Source organism: Mandrillus leucophaeus, unplaced genomic scaffold (assembly GCF_000951045.1).
Source record: "Mandrillus leucophaeus isolate KB7577 unplaced genomic scaffold, Mleu.le_1.0 Scaffold1332, whole genome shotgun sequence".
Lineage (NCBI taxonomy): Eukaryota > Metazoa > Chordata > Mammalia > Primates > Cercopithecidae > Mandrillus > Mandrillus leucophaeus.
This window is the reverse complement of record NW_012101291.1, coordinates 555,477-575,649: the sequence shown is the minus strand read 5'-3', so window position 1 is coordinate 575,649 and position 20,173 is coordinate 555,477. Positions and strand designations below refer to the sequence as shown.

The window sequence follows — 20,173 nt, the reverse complement described above, 5'->3', positions numbered from 1 at the left end:
ACTCCTGGGGGAAAAGTTCTGTCTCCTCCTGTCTCGGTTACCTTCCCTGGATGTAAACCTGAGGACACTGTGGCACCTCTCCGCTTAGGATGAGGGTGGCAGGGACAGGCTGCTGAGTTACCAAGGTCCTTGATCTGGGGCTTTAGGGATTTCTTCTTCTTTTTTTTTTTTTTTTCTAATTCACAACAGTAATTTTCATTATTGAAAATTTACAAAGTACAGATAAAATAAATTTAAATATTTACATTTAACATTTATTATGCTTATTGTATGTCTTGTACTCTTCTAAACACTTTATGTATTTTAATCTTTGTAATCTTCACTCACCCATCTGAAGTAAGAATTCTTTTATTCCCATGTTACAGATGGGAAAATCAGGGGAAAGAGAGGTTAAGAAACTATGAAGGTAACCTTCATGAGGGCAGGGACTTTTGTCTTTTCACTGCCCACCTAGAGACAAGAACCACGAACACTGTGCTGTGTTCAAGTTCTGTGTGTGTCTGTACATGTGTAATAAGTAGTATATAATATTTTATATATGTATATATAAAAAACTTTTAACAAAAATGAGATCAACCTGTTTATGTTGTTTGGAAGATGTATATATTGACAGATCATTAAATATTCTTCTATATGTCACTTTTAATACTATATAATGTGACATTATATGGATCTACCACAATTTATTTAACTGATAATGGATTTTTAGATTGTTTTCCATTTTCCCACTGATATTAATACAGCTGGATGCATTCACCCTGCTTGTAGCCATAATTACTTCTTTAGGATAAATACCCAAGAGTGGTATTTTAGGGCCAAAGGGTGGGAGCATTTTTAAAGTCATAATACATAATGTTAAATTACCTCCAGAAAAATTACACCAATTTCTGTTTCCACCACAGGACATGTCTGGAAGACTATTTCTAACTCGACAGCCTTGTTTTAAATACTGCTTTCCCGCCCTAGAGTGACACTTAGCCTTGCAGCTGCGGTTCCTGGCTTGCATAGTGAGGCCTAGGTGCTTGCTCTTATCCCGTATGTTGCCCTCCTGACTTGACTGCAGGCACATGTTGGCCTCAGCTTCTGTTGAGCACCAGGGAAAAATTTCCCAGGAGCTGTGTTGAGAGGCAGCAATGATGAGGGTGCACAGATGTTCAACAGTGGGTAGACTGTTTTAATTGAAAAAATGGCATATTTTTATTCTAAAGAATATTTCAAAATAGGAAAAAAGGCTGGGCACTGTGGCTCACACCTGTAATCCCAGCACTTTGGAAGGCCAAGGTGGGTGGATCACCTGAGGTCAGGACTTTGAGACCAGCCTGGCCAAATGGCAAAACCCCATCTCTACTAAAAAATACAAAAATTAGCCCAGCATGGTGGCACATACCTGTAATCCCAGGTACTCGGGAGACTGAGGCAGGAGATTCACTTGAACCCGGGAGGTGGAGCTTGCAGTGAGCCAAGATTGTGCCAGTGCACTCCAGCCTGGGTGACAGAATGAGACTCCGTCTCAAAAAAAAGAAAAAAGAGGGGAAAAAAAAAAAAAACTATCAGGCTGGGCACAGTGGCTCACACCTGTAATCCCAGCACTTCGGGAGGCCAAGGTGGGTGGATCACCTGAGGTCAAGAGTTTGAGACTAGCCTGGCCAACATGGTGAAACTCTGTCTCTACTAAAAGCACAAAAATTAGCCAGGCATGGTGGCACGTACCTATAATCCCAGCTACTCGGGAGGCTGAGTCGGGAGAATCCCTTGAACCCGGGAAGTGTTGGTTGCAGTGAGCTGAGATCCAGTCATTGCACTCCAACCTGGGCGACAAGAGCAAAACTCCACCGCCCCCCCCAAAAAAAACTATCTTTCCACTCTAGCATAACTATTTTCATTTTTTAAAATATATTCCTTTCCAAATCCCACATTTGTGTGCGTATATGTAGATATATATACATTTGTATATGCTTTTATGTATGCATATATCCATAAATGTATATTTATAGCTATGTATATTACATGCATATACACATGTATATAGATATATAGACATATATACACATACACACATATATATAGGTATACTGTCTTACCTATGATTTTCAATGCATGTAAACTATTCATTGTGTGGACATACCATAACTTCTTAAAGCAGTAGTTATTCAACTATGGTTGGTCCAAAACTAGAGATTTGCAAGGAGAAACTCTAGCATCACCAAGGAGAAGACAAGAAGTCATGGGTAGGCTGTAGGCTGCAGTTAGGACTCCAGAATCCTCACTTTAACCAGAGCAGTTGTACTTTTTTCATGAGTTTTAACTATCTGCTTCTAGAACAAAGGATTTCTGTGCTTAATATTAAAAAGTTTGAAAAATGCTGATCTAAACCATCCTCTTGTTATTGGACATAGTGTTTTCCAGGGTTTTAAAAAATTATAGTATATTACACAGTAACATCTTAGTACACGTAGTGTAGTATGTATGTGTGTGAGACTATAGACTCTTTCCTTCTTAAAAATTCCCAGGAGGATAGAGCATTCATTGAACAAGTCTGACGTCTATATGATGCTTACGATATAGCTCTGCATTGCTCACCAAGACAGTGGAGATGGTGTACAATGTCACCAGGGGATAAGAACAACTTGTTTGATCACAACTTTTCTAGCATTATGTTTTGCCATTAAAGGGGAGAGGGGTAGCAAATGTTCTTACAACCCTCACTGACACCAGGTAGTGGGCCGGTAGTTCTGATCATTAGAGCAAACCTGGATTGGCCTCTGATGGTGACCACACCATGTCAGTGGGTCACAGTGGGTCAGTGCCACATCAGGATCTTTGTTTGAGGCTGTAAGTCTGAGTAAAACTTAGCTAACAAGGCCCGAAAGCCCAAAATTGAAACCTTCTGGAAGGCTAGGAGTTCAGAGCAGTTCAGCTTCTGTTTGTGGTGATGGTGAGCTGCTGTTCATAATCAGTAGAAAACCTTCTTTGAAGTAGCAGTGATAACAAGAAACCCTAATGAGTTACAAAGGAATGTCTGAATCATTCTCTTTTCTTAGTGGTTTCTCAAAGCTTCTGCTAAAGCAGACTCACTGATCCCAGGGAAGACAGAATGACATCCTAATAATGGGCCTAGTGCATGCAAAGTACACAAAATAGGCATTTTTTTTGTTATTCCCTTAAATGCCCCCTGTAATGAAGAGCCATGAAGCTGGTAGGACTGTGAAGGCAGGCAAAATATCTGGTGAATCTTGCCTTTGATGAGAAAGAAAGGGAAGAAAGCTGGCATGTTTTAGTTGCCTAGGTGCCAGGTAATTTCACATAAGGTATAATAAAAAAATATCAGCCATCCCTGGGCACGTGCTGTGTTCCAGGAGCATCAGAGAGAAAACTCCCAGGAGACATGTTGAGAGGCAGGAATGATAGGGGCGCACAAATGTTCAACAGTGGCTAGAATTTGTTTTAACTGAAAAGATGGCAGATTTTTATTCTAAAGAATATTTTGAAATAGGAAAAAAATTAAGACTATCCACTCCAGTGTAACTATTTTCATTTTTTTTTTTTTAATGAAATGTTTTGGGAAATCATTACAACCTGTACGTCCACATAGGTTCTGTTACTTCCATTTGTAAATATGAGCAAATTAAGGCTCAGAGGCCTTCGGTGGCCTAGCCTACCCAAGGCCATGTAGCCAGTAAATAAATGGTAGATTATAAAGTTAGAATTCAGGCTCCAGTCTGCCTGACCCTCTGTGCACCTCACTGAGTCTTTTTCTCCTCATCTAGTGAGAAAACTACAACCCAGTGTGACCCAGCCTTCTCTGGTGTAAATGGCTTGACTTTAACATGACTCAGCAGCTTTGGCAGCGCCCTGGCTCAGTAACATCCCGTCCCAGCTGCTCCTTAAAGGGCATTGCCTACAGTGACCATAGTGACACTCACGGAAGTAACATAGCCCTTTAAATGTCTCTCTCATGCCTTCTTCCAAGGATCTTAAAACCCTGAACCAAGGAAGAGACCTAGTGTTCCTGACTCAGAGTTTATTTATTAAGGGCCTGCTTTGTGTACAATCTTGAGACAAGTGTAGTAGTGATAATCCAAAGTTCATGGTTAAGTGGGAAGGGAAAAGGAGTGCAGAGCAGACATGCTTATGGTGATTGGAGTGGAGTGGGCAGGGACATGGGACTGGGCGAGAGCTGATCTGAGCTCAGAACTCAGCAGTTGTCAGGGTCCTGATGGGAACCTGGGATTAGAGGGGTGCTACATTGGAAATGTGGCAATAATAGACCCAAGAAGGAGCCCCATGGGACCTGGCAAAGAACTGAGGGAGCCAGGCATGGTGGCACATCCCTGTAGTCCCAGCTACTCCACAAAGGCCAAGGCGGGAGGATTGCTTGAGCCTAGGAGTTCAAGGCTGCAGTGAGCTAGGATTGTGCCACTGCACTCCAGCCTAAGCAACAGAGCAAGACCCTGCTTCAAAAGTAAGAAAGATTTGAGGGGGCCCAGAGTGAGGCCTGTGATGACCACAGGTGTCCCCTGACCCTCAGGCATGGTATAAAGGGACATTGGGTGGATATATTAGGCTGCTCATGTATTGCCATTAAGAAAGGCATGAGACTGGGTAATTTATAAATAAAAGAGGTTTAATTGGCCAGCATCTGCATGGCTTCTAGGGAGGCCTCAGGGACCTGTAACTCATGGCAGAAGGCAAAGTGGGAACAGGCACTTAATATGGCAAAAGCAGGAGCAAGAGAGAGAGTGGGCGGCGGGAAGGTGCCATATACTTTTCAACCACCAAATCACATGTGAGAGTACAAGTGTACTTATCACCAAGGGGATGGCACTAAGCCATTCATGAGGGATCCACCCCCACGATCCAAATACCTCCCACCAGGCCCCACCTCCAACACTGGGGATTACATTTCAGCATGAGATTTGGGCAGGGACAAATATCCAAACTCTATCAGTGGGGTACTGCTACACTTTGAACATCTGCTTATATTGCGTAGAACCTAGAAGAAGATACTGTAATTTTTCAATCTTCTTTCATTTCAGCTGTTCATGCCAAGAGCCTGGTGGCCATCTTACACCTGCTTGTTGCTCTGTCTCAGTATTTCCGGGCACCAATTCGACTCCCAGACCATGTTTCCATCCAAGTGGTTGTGGTCCAGGTAAGACAGATAACACTACAAACATCTGTGTCTTTAAAGAGTCGTAGAGGTGGAGTTCCTGTGGTGCGTCGAGTGGGTCATTAGAAGGATGGCTGCATGAAGGCTGAGTGAGCCTGGGTGTGCAGTATATTGGGAGGCACTGAGTGAGCTTTCTGTTGCGTGTTGGCTTCCCCTGGTAAGTGTATACAAGATGGAAGAGCGTGTGCTTGTGTATAGATAGCTTTGTGTGGGGTATGTGCCTATGGCTTATGTGTTTTTGTCTGTGAGTTTTCTGCGTAACGTGTAGTTGAGGGTGTGTGGTATGTATGTGTGCTGTGTGTCATGGGGTCAGGAGGAAAGTGTGTGTGTGTGTGTGTGTGTGTGTGTGTACAGGAGTGTACAGGTGCCCTGCAAATCATGGAGAATCATACTATTTTGGTTAAACAAATGATACTTAGGTATGGGGAGAAAGATATCTGTGCATATGAGGGAGTGTGTGTGTACATATGCATGTGTTTGAGAGAGACCCCAACTGGTCATGTCTGTATTGAAGGCACTGCCACTTTTCACCCACCCACAGAAGCACAGCTGGGATCTCAAGTCATCTTTTCCAGATTGTTGGATGGAATTTCCATTCACATATGGCTGTGTAATTTCCACAATGAGGGTGTGCTCTCTCCCTGTGACTATCTCACTCTGCTCCTAACCCCATTAAATACCCAAATTCAATTTTATTTTCCAACTTTATACCCATTTAGCAAAAGGTCATCCTTTTGTTTGCTTGTTTCTGTTCTTTTCCAAATAAACATGCAGCGAGGGAGAGTGCTCCATCTAAGCAGCTCCCTGGCGATCCAGGCTCTGGAATAGGGAATGATAACAGTGGCTGTGCCATCCCTTGGTAAGAAAAAGCCTTGAGGGCTGGTAGACTTTGCCCGATCAGATCAGGCCAGATTAACGGATTTGTTTCTTCCACACCTCTGGGTACTTAACTCCACTAAGCATCAAGAAGGTATAACAGGAATATGACACCTCGGCCCTGCCTGCTGAGGAGATAGGACTACAAATAAGAAGCAGAGAGGGCTCATAGAAAATGGGAATATGTGTGGCTCAGATACTGACTGCCACTGGCCAAAAGGTCCTAATTGTCCTTGTTATTGAGCTCTTCAGTTGTATCAAACATGGCACTAAGCATTTTATGTCTGCTATGGATATGTGGCCAACTCAGAGTACTCTGGTTCAAGCATCTTCCTAGTGAGTCCAGGTCATCTCTATCGTGTTATTTTTACCAATCAGTAATGCGTGAATACAATTCTTTATGTTTTTAAGAAGTACAATTAGGGAGGCAGGGATGAATAGGTGAACATGGTCCCTATAGGTGGGAGCACAGAGAGTTTTAGGTACATGTCACTGTACATTTGTCAAAACCAATAGAATGGACAGCACCAAGAGTGAACCCTAATGTCAACTATAGACTTTGGGTGATAGTGACAACCATATGAATTATAAGTTCATCAGTTGTTAAAAGTGCATCATTCTGGTGTAGGATGTTGAAAGTGGGTGAGGCCATGTATGTGTCAGGGCAGGGAATATATAGGAAATCTCTGGAAATGTCTGTACCTTCCTCTCAATATTGCTGTGAACCTCAGACTGCTCTGGAAAATATAGTCTTTTTTTTTTTTAAATCAGGGTTCCTGGAACAGTTCATGAAAGAATACTTTAAAAGTGACCATGTATCACTAACATTGAAATTTAAAAAAATTATTTTCATAAGTAAACATACTGTTGTTATATTCATTTATACTAGCTCTCTTATCACTAGAGGAGATAAATACTTTTATTTAAATTGCCCTTCTTTATCTTCTCTTTTGTGACAAATCCAGTCCAGTTCTTTGTGCATAAATTTGTTGAACATCTTAAGACTTTTCTTATCTGCTAGAATAAACAGCCTCTAACAGAAATAATAAAATCTGCCTGTTGGAATTACTACAGACTGAACAACAATTGAAAATGTGAGCAGGAGAGAGGGCGCTTCTATTTTGAAACAGTGGTCATTGCAAGCCTTGTCTCCTGCCTTATTTTGAGCACAATTATAGGCCATCAGAAGGCTGTTGTCGGTTTAATTTCTCCTGTAGGCTGTTTTGTTAGCATGAGGGAGAAAAGAGGACATGTTCCATAAAATGGCATTAATGCACGTCAGGTTTTATGGGGTGTTTTTGCTTTATCAAGTTGAACAGGCACAGAAGCAAGACTCAGAATTGGTGGTGAGTCACAGACTGAACCACAGGGAGAACTCTTTAGGGAACAAATAACGGGTGGAGGTGAATCACGATGCTGTGTGAGGGGTTATTTAACCCAGATTTCTTTCCCATTCTATGCAGAAGCATTTAATTTTGCATAAAGTTGGAGGTGAGGTTTTATCTCTGAATGGCGATGCAGGACAAGGACACAGATTCCATTAGCCCCACATGAAAACATTGCCTGTGTTGAAAGTGCATGTGGAAAGAAGTCCTGATTTATCTTCACCTGGTCCTCTTAAATGATTGGTTTTTTTTTTTTCTTTTACCTCCTTTTTTTGTTTTGATCAGTCCATTCTTAATCTAAGCCAGATAGATTCTTGGCCTTATCCAGCTCTTCCTTTCTTCTGTAAAAGTATTTTGCAAGGACGCTGGGTTCTGTGGCTGTTTGTGGAACTTTGGGCAGGAGGCTGGAGAAGGCAGGGCTCAGGTGAGCCACCCATGTGCAGAGGCTCCTTCCTTCTTCACACTCATCTCAGCCTTGGGGAAGGTGCATTTGCTTTGTCAGTGCTTGCAGTGTCACAGCATCCTCCAGGTGTCTGGTGCTGGTGGTAGAGGGACCTAGTAGGATGAATCTCCCACCTCACACCCATCAGAAAGTCTTCCCGAACCCCAACATTACCTCCTTCATCAGCTCCCATGCCCACACAGTGCTATTTAAACCCTCCAAACTGGCACCCAGAGCTGCCCCAACTGGTGGCGGCCGCCCTCCCCCGGAGGGCCTCTGGAACACATTTGTGCATCCTGCCTCTGCCTCTTGGCTGGGGCCATTCCTCCCATTGAAATAACCCCTTCTCAGTGCCCAGCTCCAGCGCCCCCTCCACTTGGAAGGTTTCTCTGACCATTCTAGCTAAAAGTGCTTGCTCCTGGCCTACGTTCAGCACCTTCTGCAGAGGGTGACCACGTAATCTATTATTCATGACACTTTTGAGATGAAAGTGAATCTTACTAATATGCTGGGACATCAGGGGGATAAACCAGGACTGTTTTGGGGAAACCATTCAGGTGTCTGCTTCATCTACCCCGATTGACTCTAAGCTCTTCAAGGGCAGAAACTATATCATATACTCCATAGTATTTGTTCTAACTCCAGCACAGGGCCTTGTACACAGAAGGCACTGATTAATGAACTAAACAAGAAAGAGGATAAGTTGATGGGAGAAGGGTGGACAGATGATAGATGGATGGACGGATGGACAGATGGTTGGATGGATGGATGGACGGATGAGTTTCTAACATACTTAACCTTTTCTCAGAGAATAAGCTAGTTACCTGAGTGACAACTGTATTCCTTATTTAAAAGCTCCCATACTTATCAGTTAAAGGAAAAAAAAAAAAAAACCCTCTCTCTTGTCTGAATTCCCTGAGTTGGCCTCAGTTCCTCCACCCAGCCCCCCAGTTAAATGTGTTTCTCAGCTTCCCTCTGTGGCCCCAGCTGGAGGGCAGACACACCCTGGCCTTCATTTCCATTTGGTTTATTGTGGATTACTCCAGGAGGCAAACAGTTTGCTTCCAGCAGAATGTCTTCCAATAAAGAAAGGAAAGATTCACCATCCAAGAAACAGCCTACTTGTTTGGACTAAACACTAATTGCACTTGCGTCCTAATGGTTCAGTCCAGTCCCAGAAAATCAGGACCTCCTTTCACTTCCAGCATTATCTTATCTCGGGTACATTTCTTAAACACCAGTAACTTTCTCAATGTCAGGAATGCTCATCAGTGTTTCTGTATTTTTCTAAAGCATAGTTTTCTCTTCTCCTCCCAACCCCTTTCCCCACCCCCATTTCAGAAACGAGAAGGAATCCTCCAGTCTCGGCAAATCCAAGAGGAAATAACTGGTAACACAGAGTATGTCAACACCATTGTTGCCAGCGATTCTGTAATGGAACACAGATGTTTCTCCGAAATTCATCCATTTGCTGATATTTAGTTTTCATTTATTGGGATTGCAGGAGGGATTAGACTTCAGCCAATGATTATAGTTTAGCCTTTTCCATGCATTCAAAACATGCCTCTCAATGCTTAAGGTACAAACTTGGGTGGGGAAGTGGGGAGAGGGAATTAGCAGTGATTGAAAAATTCTAATTTTGTGCCACTCCAGGAAAAAGTGTGCCCAAAAAAAGCCAACCCAGCATGAAATCGTCATGCCATAAACACTGAGTTGAATTTAAATTGTTAACCTTCAAAAGGACGTTTTTCTTCCTTTTTTGAATCGATTTATTTGGTCACGTGCCATGACCCAGAAAGCCTCTCTACCTTAGAGTTGTCTTTTGGTTTAGGGTGGTTTTTTTCCCCATTTATTTTTAGAAATTGGGATATTAGAACCTATCAAAAGTTTGCCCTGGGGAACAGGAGTTTTGTCCTCAAGCAGAAAAAAATGGATAGTGTGAGATAAGTTTGTGATCACAAGAACTGAGCCCTGGCCCATGCAAAGCCAGGCAGTTAGCTTTCAGCACCCCTGCTCCCCAGACTTTTCTCTGAGGCCCCCTTCAACAAGAGCAGCGTAGTGCAAAGAGCAGAGGCTGCAAAGCCAACCCAACTTGAGTTCAAATCCAGGCTCTGCCACTTGCTCACCAGGTGAGTCCCTTAACCTCTCTGACCTCAGTTTCCCCACCCAGAGAGGTAGGGAGGATTTATTGTGGTCACAGTTGTGACTTCGTTCCTTTACCCTCTGAAGCTGCTGTTCCAGCTTTTCTCCAGCACAACTGACCCTTAACTCCCAAGCCCATCCAGTCTCTAGGAGGTTCCCGCCCTCTCCACAGCCATGGCTGCCACAGGAGTCCGGGGCACTGCCCATCTAGATCACATTGTGTACATGGCTTAACAAGGACTAAGGCGCATGGGCATTCCAGGCCAAGACTGGGGCAAGAGATGTAGCGTGGCCTTTCCCAAGATGCCCTGTTTATGGCCGATGGAGACCCCATCAAGCAGCCTCTGTATACCTCAGAGGCCAGTCTTGGTAGCCAAAGGGTCAACTGATCTATAGGGCATACCTTCGCCTTGGTTCTGTGAGGGATGGGAGGAGCCAGGCCTGCTGGGAAAGGAGAATTCCTCACTGTCTCACTGCCCACCACCCCTCCCCCATGCTGGGCTTGCCTGTGCCCACTATTTCACCTCTGGGAAAGAAGACGACAGAGCAGAGAGGAGCATGGCCTGGGAGAAACTCCCAAACCAGGGAGTGTGAAGTTTCAGATTATTGAATAATCTCTCGGATGCATGTTATGCTTTCTATGGCCCCTTTCTCTGCCCCAAAGACATAAACATGGATGCAATGTCCTAATAATGACAACACAGTACAATTTATGGGGCACTTTCCTATCTATTGATGTTCATAGTAAACACATGAAGCCATGATTACACCCACTAAAACCCTACAGCCCAAGGGTGTGGAAGGAGACTGTGCCCTTGGTTTACCCAGCACTTAACTCCAAGTTCATTCTTCTTTCCAGTGCACTGCTTGCATGTGCTCACTTAGTGGGTGACAGGTGTGCAGATGGATAAACCAATATAATAATCATTATGAGAACCAAAAGTGTATTTGGAAAAAAGTGTTTTCAGCATTTACTACATACTAGGAATTATGCTGCAATATTTCTAGGTATTAAATCATTTAATAATCACAACATCCGATTGAAGTATTTACCATAATTATCTTCATTTTAGAGATGAGAGACCTGGTGCCCAGAAAGGTTCATTAGCTTGCCCAAGGTCACTGTATGAGTTTGTTTTCACGCTGCCGATAAAGACATACCTGAAACTGGGAATGAAAAAGGGTTTAATTGGACTTACAGTTCCACGTGGCTGGAGAGGCCTCAGAATCATGACAGGAGGCAAAAGGCTCTTCTTACATGGTGGTGGCAAGAGAAAATGAGGAAGAAGCAAAAGAGGAAACCCTGATAAACCCATCAGATCTCATGAGAATTATTCATTATCACAAGAATAGCATGGGAAAGACCAGTTTCAATTAGTCTTTTCATGATTCAATTACTTCCCCCTAGGTCCCTCACAACACGTGGGAATTCTGGGAGATACAGTTCAGGTTGAGATTTGGGTAGGGACACAGCCAAACCGTATCAGCCACACAGCAAAAAAATCACTCAATCACTCGGTGCAATTTGAACCTCAATGATCTGTCTTTAAAGCTTGTGCTCTTGATACTATGCTGCTTCTCTGCTATGAGTGTGGTTCCAGTTCCTGCACTCTTTGAGAAAACCTACCCTGGGTCAATGGCAGGTGCATCTTGGTGGGTACTACAGGATGGACAGGAGAGAGACAAAGCTGACCTGCCCACAGCAACCTAGGCAGTAAAATTCTACATTGAGGGGTTGCCTGAGCTCACTCATAAGAATCCTAAGATTTTCTGGTTGGAAATCTTCAGCCCCCTGAGTCCGATATTCTTTAACTACAAGCAATAATATGATTTTATTTAAGGCAAAAAGTAATCCTTTGGGCATCACTGTGCCAGATTTTGCATTACATCACTATGTCCGTGTAATAGGGGGAGAAAATGGGTGGTAATGTGGTAAAGTCTCAATAATTGGAGGCCGTGCAGAATAAAATGTCAATGGAAGGAGGCTTTTTGAGTTCCTCAACCAAGGGCAGGTGGGTGGCAGGCAGCATGGGGTGGGCTTCCAGCAATGATGGAGTGTCCCTTCAGAGGATTGGCCTCTTGTAAGGGACAAGAAAAGAGTCACACTATTTTCTTTCTCTTTTTCCTCCAGGGCTCTTTCCGGGAGGCATGGTAAGTCGCATAAGAATGTCCCCTGGCACTGGTGGCTGCACTGGGGCTTTAGTTAATTCTGCAGCAGCTGGGAAGAACAGGCCCTCAGCTTGCCACCTGGATATATGTCTGCACCAGCCTGGCTGACATGGCCAGTTGGGTTGGGAGGGACAGCTTACTGGTGGGAAGAAGACTACCTACACCTGCGCAGTCATCTTGAAATTTATCAGGCCATTGACCTTGCCATTTATGAAGCACTTTTGTAGCTATTGTTGTTCACAGTAAACATATGAAGCCACGATTATACCCCCTGAGACCCCACAGCCCAAGGGTGAGGGAGGAGATTATGATCTTGGTTTATCCAGCACTTAACTCCAAGTTTATTATTCTTTCCAGTACACTACTTGCAAGTGCTTATTTAGTGAATGATAGGTGTGCAGATGGATAAACCAATATAATAATCATAAAGAGAACCAAAAGTGTCCTCCGAAAAAAAATGTTTTGAGCATTTACTATGTCCTAGGAAGTATGCTAAAGTATTTCTAGATATTAAGTCATCTAATGCTTATAACATCCCACTGAAATATTTACTGTAATTATCCTCATTTTAGAGATGAGAGACCTGGAGCCCAGAAAGATTCATTAGCTTGCCCAAGGCTTCTGGATGGGTCCTGGGCATTTTCAGGGCAGGTTTGCACTAATTATCTCATGCAAATAAAGGAAGACATGCACGAACACAGGGACTGTCCCCTCTCACCACTCTGTCCTTCTAGAGACTGTCTTCTCTTCCTTCCCTCATCGCAGCTCCTAACATAGAGGCTGCAGCAAGGAGAATCCCTGCAGGGAGCATGGCTTTGCTATTTTCTATGATCCTGATATTTACTGTGGGTAATATTTTGAAATATTTCAACCATGCTAAAAATTATTCCCTTCAGGAGACCATGTCGGAGTTTACAGAGCACGCGCATGCTTGTTCTCACCCTTCATCCTCATGACAAACCTAAGGGAGGGTTATTTTTAAAATAACATTCTATAGAAGAGGAAACTAAGGCACAAAGAGTTGAAGTGGCCTAGATCACTTAAGAGGAAGAGCTCATACCCCATCCTGGAGCTCCCTGGCTCCCAGCCCTCTTCTCTGTGCCCTCTGCCAGCTTGTTTGTCATGGGTCTCCTGTTTTTGAAAATTGGGGGGTGAAATGGTTTAATATTTGGATAACATTCCCCCTCTACTGAGGTTCAGAAACACCTGAACAATAGCTAAATCAGGATATAATGGAATACAGTGAAGGGAAATGACTAATCCGGGGTCACACTGCCTAAGAGAACCCTGAGTCTGCCCGAACCCAATAATGTACATGTGCATGGACACAGACACAGGCTCCCAGGGTGAGAATCCCCCCAAATCTTAGTCCCAAATCACATCACAGAGTTCCCAGCAGTCTGTACCCCAGAGGCTTCCCATCAGTCGTTGACCTTGTGACCTTGAGAGGCCTGTGGCTCTGGGGCCCGAGGTGGGCTTCCCTGCCAGGAACCGGCTCTTGGGCTCCATGTTGTGTTTCCCTGTTTTTCAGAACGTGATGCCTTTGACACTTTGTTCGACCACGCCCCAGACAAGCTGAATGTGGTGAAAAAGGTGGGAAAGGGGTGTCTAGGACAGAGAGAGGGAAGCGAGATGCAGCAGGACATGGGGAAAACCCATCCCTGCAGCTCGGGAGCTTCCTGCTGGAACTGATGGCATCACCTAATCTCTGCACGCACACGGCTTTCCCCCTTGTCATCCATGTACCTGTCTGTTCCTTACTGAATGTTGCACCCGGGCTTTTTCCTCTCCATCAGCATGAGCAGCCTGTCTTCCCACCCAGGCTAACCCCAGCAATCCCAGTCTTCCCCGCTCCTCACAGAATTCCCTGTCTCCCTGGCCTAGGCACGTGTGCTGAAGAAAGGACAGGATGGAGAGACCCAGTGGAATCTTTTTATCTCAGTTCCCCACTCAGACACTCCACCTGTCATTCTGCCTCTTGGGACCTCCTTATTCCTTACACACCCTGAGTTGTATGGGACTGCAAGACCTAGAGCCTGTGGCCCTCCCTGTGCACTCAAGGGCCTTTGCAGAGAGACCTTCTGGGCCCGGGGCTCTTGGCTGGGCCTGATCCCGTGCTTTCACCCTCACCCTCGCCCTCGCCCTCACCCTCATGGGAGTCATGGGGCAGCCGCAGGCTCCTGTACTAGTGCAAATCCCCAGCTCTGGGCCTGCTTTGCTTCTCTTTTAGACACTCATCACTTTCGTGAACAAGCACCTGAATAAACTGAACCTGGAGGTCACAGAACTGGAAACCCAGGTGGGTGACAGACCCTAGCACAGGTGGAGGCAGGGCCCTGCCCTACAGCCCCTGTTCCAAGTGGTCCACCACACATGGCCAGGAGGGCTTTCCCAGCTGAGGGGAATGAGGGCATGGGGATCTGTCCTAATCTGAGGGGTGGACTGAATCTCTGCGGATTTTTTTCCAAATTTTTATGGTGAAAAGTTACAAGAATGAATACTCATATACCCTTCACCTGGATGCACCGATTATTAGTATTTGGCCACACCTTTCTCTGCACCCCTAAATGCTTGAGCATACGTCTCTCAAGAACAAGCACATTCTCTTAGATAGCCACAATACGGTTATCAAAGACAGGCCGTTTTAACATAATACATTAATCTGTTTAGATTGAATCATATGAAATTGCTGACATTCGACTTTTTTTTGGTTTTTTGTTTTGTTTTGTTTTTTGAGATAGAGTTTTACTCTTGTTGCCCAGGCTGGAGTGCAGTGGCAAGATCTTGGCTCACTGCAACCTCTGCCTCCCAGGTTCAAGCGATTCTCCTGCCTCAGCCTCCCAAGTAGCTGGGATTACAGGCATGTGCCACCATGCCCGGCTAATTTTTTGTATTCAGTAGAGACGAGATTTCACCGTGTTGGTCAGGCTGGTCTCGAACTCCTGACCTCAGGTGATCCACCCACCTTGGCCTCCCCAAGTGCCGGGATTATCGGCATGAGCCATCACGCCCAGCCGACTGTTTTTAACCTACTAAAATGGCAACGTCACGTGGTTGGAAAAAACACTGTTCAGATTTTGCCGCTTGTCCAGTTTGCTCACATGCTGCATTTACTTGTCATGTCTCTTTAGTGTCTTTTTAACATAGAACAACTCCTTGGCCTTTCTTGGCGTGGCATTGACACTTTCTGAAGCGTTCAGGCCAGCTGGTTTATAGACTGTCTTTTCCCTGCGTATTAGATTCAGGTCATCATTTTCATCAACAGCACTCCCCATGTAAGGCTTTGTTCTTCCTGCGTCATCCCAGGAGGAGGCACTCTGTCCATTAGCCCCACTGCTAGTGATAACTTGGATTATTTGGTTAGGGTGGTATTCACCGGATTTCCCTATTATAAAGTTATTTTTCCCCTCTTTATACTTAACTAATCTTTATTGGGGAGATACTTTGAGCAAGATGAATCCTGTTTCCCCACCTCCTTTCATTCTTGGTGAGCTTCTGCCTTGTGCTTCTCTTTCAATCGTCTGGGTACCTCCTTTTATTTTAAAGGCAAATGCCAGTCTGTCGCTGAGCTCCACCTGAGTGTGTCTAGACTGTGTGAAATGAGCTTCATGTACTCTTGTAGGAAGTAAGGAACGTTCTGGAAAAGTGACGCTTCCTTTAGTGAGCTAGAATGGACCCTGGAATGATTAGCTCGTTTTTCAAGGGCAGGGAGTGCTATGACAGAGGTCACTGCCAAGCACTTTGGGTTTCTGCAGTTTTATCTGCTATTCCTACCAAGTTAGTGGAACCAGCCATAGGAGGTGAGAAGCAGTCTAAGCCTGGCATTCAGAGCTGTGAATGACCCCAACCCTAACCCAAGGTCACCCCTGAGCTCACAGATTGGATTCTTTTACTCCTAACTCCTCCTCACCACAGCTCGAATAAAGCTCAGCTCCCACCAGAAGAGCCTTGATTTTGACAGACTCTGGGGTCTGCTCTTCCGTGTCCACCTAGGGTGAGTCATGTTCAGGCCATTCCCACCTGAGTTGTAGGCCTGATGGATGGAAGCTAGGAGGAGCTACCTTTTTGTTTTTGAGACAGGATCTTACTCCCATCGTGCAGGCTAAAGTGCAGTGGCACGATCACAGCTTACTGCATCCTCAACTTCCCAGGCTCAGGTGATCCTCCCACCCCAGTCTCTTGAGCAGCTGGGACTACAGGCATGCACCACCATACCCAGTTAATTTTTTTGTATTTTTAGTAGAGACAGGGTTTCGCCATGTTGCCCAGGCCAGTCTTGAACTCCTGAGCTCAAGCGATCCGCCCGCCTCAGCCTCCCAAAGTGCTGCGATTACAGGCATGAGCCACCACACTTGGCCAGGAGCTGCCTTTAAGGCAAGCCCAAGCTCAGGGTCTTATGCCCTTAATGAAGGCTGAGCCACAGGCCGGCCAGCTGGCTACCTGGAAAGCTCTCTGAGCAGACTCTGGGCTCCTAAGGTGATTCCAAGAAATTTGGCCTCTGTGAACCCTAGTAGCTATTTACACTCATAAACATTTGGTGGCCCAGCCTCCTTTGAAAGGGTTCTAGAATGTCGGATGTGCATCTGACCTCTATGTCTTTGCTAGGCCATCCCCCACACCTGGAACCACTGCTTCTCCAAAGGTCCATCATCCCTGGCCTCCGTGGCCTCCACAAGCCTGTCTTGAGTGCTCAGCATATGCTCACCTCACCCAGCCCTGAGCAGAAGACCAGCAGCCTCCACACTTAGCTGAGGGACTCTCCTGTCCCTTGGGCCTGGTTTCCCAACCATTCTGGCCTCTTCTGCCTAGGAAGGGACCGGGCTGCAAGCCTCTTGCCAGGGCCCTCAGCACATAGTTCTGCTTTTGCCAGGAAGAGCCAGTAAGTCATGTCCTGACTGCTTTGTTGTTTTCCCAGACAGTAATAGCAATATTTAATATTTATTCAATGCTACATGCCCAGCAGTTTACAGGCCCTCTCTGCATATTAACTGGCTTAGTCCTCACGATAACTCTGTGATGTAGATACTATACTATTACCATCCCTGTTTCACAGATAAGACATATGAGTACAGAGAAGTGACATAACTTGCCCAAGGCACACAGCTAGTAGGTGAGAGAGCTGGAATTTGCACCGGGGAGACCTGGCCCCAGAGCCCACATTCATAACAGCTGCACTCTGCTGCTGTAATACTGAAGAGAGATGGGAGAAAGAAGAATGCCCAGGCCTGTGTGACACTAGTCCTTTCTCTGTTCAGAAAGCACAGATCACCCCAGGAGCCTCATGCCATTCACCTTGGACATCGCCTCTCCCTCCTCCCTCTGTCCCACTCTAGCCAATCCTGCTCATCCTCAGCTCTCCACTCAGGCACCGTCCTCTCCGGAAGCCTCTGATGCTTTCAGTGCTTATGGGTGACCTTTCAACCTCACTCAGGCCAGCGAGCTTCCTTCCATCAGAGCAGCTGTGCCTTGTCCCCACACCAGTTTCCCTATTAGACTGTGCACTCCTCCAGGGCAGGAGCCACACTGACTCCCCACGCTTTGGTCCCCATGCCTAGACCAGGAGTTGGTACACAGCCTCTGTTCAGTCAATGCTGCGTCAGCTGAGATCAGGGCCTGGGCTTGTGGCTCCTGTGCTGCGCCAGCCAGACGTGGGGCAGAGCAGACCTCCTTGTCTCGGGCCACTGCCCCTACCCCCCAGCTAGCAGCCTGCCTGGGGTGGTAGGCTTCAGGTGGCATAGCACAGACATTGATGGGCCTCCTGGATGGGGACTGGCTGGGAGGCTTAGGGGCCAGTGCATCACCTGGCTCTTCCTCCAGTTTGCAGATGGGGTATACCTGGTGCTGCTCATGGGGCTCCTGGAGGGCTACTTTGTGCCCCTGCACAGCTTCTTCCTGACCCCGGACAGCTTTGAACAGAAGGTAAGGAGAAGGGACATCAGGGAGGCTGCCTAACCCACATCCCCCGACTCATCTGCCCACACCCACGCTGGGACTATCCACAAAAAAGGCAGAAGCCTCCCCTCTGCCCAAGGTCTTCAGTGCCTGGAGGTGGGGCCCATTATAAGAGCTGAGCGAGGAAGGAGCTACCTGCTGACCACTGGGCATCCCTGACTGCCTTTCCCTTCCCCTGAAGTCTGGCCCTGGTCCCCTGCCCTGTGTTTCTGTCAAGTGTCCCAGCCCAGCCTCCTGTCTCCCCAGAGGTGACAAGGAAAGTGACTGTGAAGCTGGTCAGACCTGAGGCCCATGCTTAGCCTGGTTCTGATGGCCTCTCGTAGGCTGCCACATCCTGCTCGCTACACAACGGCATTTGGTCCACAGCAGAAAGCCTGCTCTGCCTGTTGAACATGTCCTGCCATCTGATTCTTCCAAACGTGTGCACTGACACCCCCAGTTTGAAGTCCTGGCAGTTTACACAGGAACACAGTAGGATATGAAGGGAGTTTTGTGCTTCTCCAGGAGTGCTTCTCCAACAGCAAGCTAGGATCAGCTAGCTCACGCTCCAGGTGGCCTGCCCATTTTGGTAGCCATATTTCTTCTTGAAATTAGTTCAGCCTCTGCCCCTCTGGCTACAGTGCTGGGCTCCTTCACTTCCCAGGGCCAGGTCCTGGGGCTCCTAGGTGTGCAATGGTACATGCTGTCTGCATCTCTCTTGCCAGGTCTTGAATGTCTCCTTTGCCTTTGAGCTCATGCAAGACGGAGGGTTGGAAAAGCCAAAACCGCGACCAGAAGGTACTTTGCTGTTCCTGGGTTTGTGACAACAGAGACCCTCTCCCTGCACACGGGTACTCAGATTTTGTAGCAGAGGGAAGCATTTTCTGAAGTCTTTATTGCTGGGGAAGGTGGGACTCGGTGCAGCTGCTCAGTCCCAGAGACCCTTTGTGAGCTGCCAGCTGCACAGCCAGGGGAAGAAAAGAATCTAAAATCCCACACATGGCTTGCATGGGATTGCAGGGATCAGGGCCCGAGCAGAAGAGCTGCTGCAGGAACTGTCCTGTGCCCAATGTCCAGGTTTTTCTGTCCCTGCACAGGGTGCTGACCTGCCAAAGAGCTGTGTCCCTGCAAGTCGGGGTGAAGGTGCAGTGCAGACAGTTCTGGGCTGAGCAGAACTACTTCTATCTGACAGATGCGGAGCTCTGCCTGCTCAGACTCTGCCTGAGGACAGGGCATGATTTGTGGGGTTTGGGTTGTAAATATAAGACTGGGGGGAAATGCAGAAGGAACAAGTGCTCCTGCAGCCCTTGCATACTCATGCTAGGAGTGCACACGTGCATTCGTGAGCAGAGGAGGCACACTTCTCTTAGTAGTCTTCTTGGTATAGATGTTCGCTTTCTGCCCCTTACTGACTGAAGTATTCCATTTCACCAGAGCTGGCGAGTCACCACTGTGTTGCAGATGATCTGCATATGTCCCCTGGGAACATTGAGAATGCCATTTGTGGCAAAAGGTTGCTTGCACTTTTCTGGTAGTTTACAGGCAAGTGGATGAGTAGGGATGGTGGGCTTTCATGCCCCCTTGCTGCCTCTGCTCTGAACTCCTCTATCCAAACCCCCACCTAGTGGGGGCCATGCCCTGGTCTAGTGGGCTTGAGACCCTGTAGATCATGATATAACGAGAGGGGTAAGACCTTCCTGAACCTCAAGGCATGTGCAGCCAACCAGGGAAGAGACAAGTTGCAGCCAGTTAGCAAAATGAAATGACAGTCCTGGGAACTGTTACGTAAGAGGTACAAGGAAGAGGCTGTGAGGACTGAGGAGGTGATACCACTTCTGTCTTGGGGGAGGAACACTTTGATGGAGGTGGTAACAGTGGGGCTAAACCATAAGGACCAGGTAGGGCTTTGGTGTATGGAGACTGGGAGAGAAGTATGTGCATGCCAGACAGAATGACAGCATGAGCAAAAGAAGAATGAGGACCCTGTCTCATGACTCCTTCCAGACTTGTTATCTATTGACTCTGGCCAACACAGGTCAACTCCTGTTCTCATTTATT

The 20,173-nt window shown here is 46.4% G+C and overlaps 1 protein-coding gene across 1 annotated transcript in view; it reads left to right on the top strand.

Moving 5' to 3' along the window:
* The window catches only part of PARVA (parvin, alpha), a 175,868-nt gene that overhangs the window by 145,608 nt on the left and 10,087 nt on the right, over positions 1–20,173 (top strand). Inside the window, exons 6-12 of the mRNA XM_011973037.1 lie at positions 5,037–5,152; positions 9,215–9,273; positions 12,147–12,166; positions 13,716–13,777; positions 14,415–14,483; positions 18,002–18,103; positions 18,841–18,913. Of these exons, the coding sequence (XP_011828427.1) occupies positions 5,037–5,152; positions 9,215–9,273; positions 12,147–12,166; positions 13,716–13,777; positions 14,415–14,483; positions 18,002–18,103; positions 18,841–18,913 (501 nt within the window). The remainder of the gene's footprint in view (positions 1–5,036; positions 5,153–9,214; positions 9,274–12,146; positions 12,167–13,715; positions 13,778–14,414; positions 14,484–18,001; positions 18,104–18,840; positions 18,914–20,173) is intronic.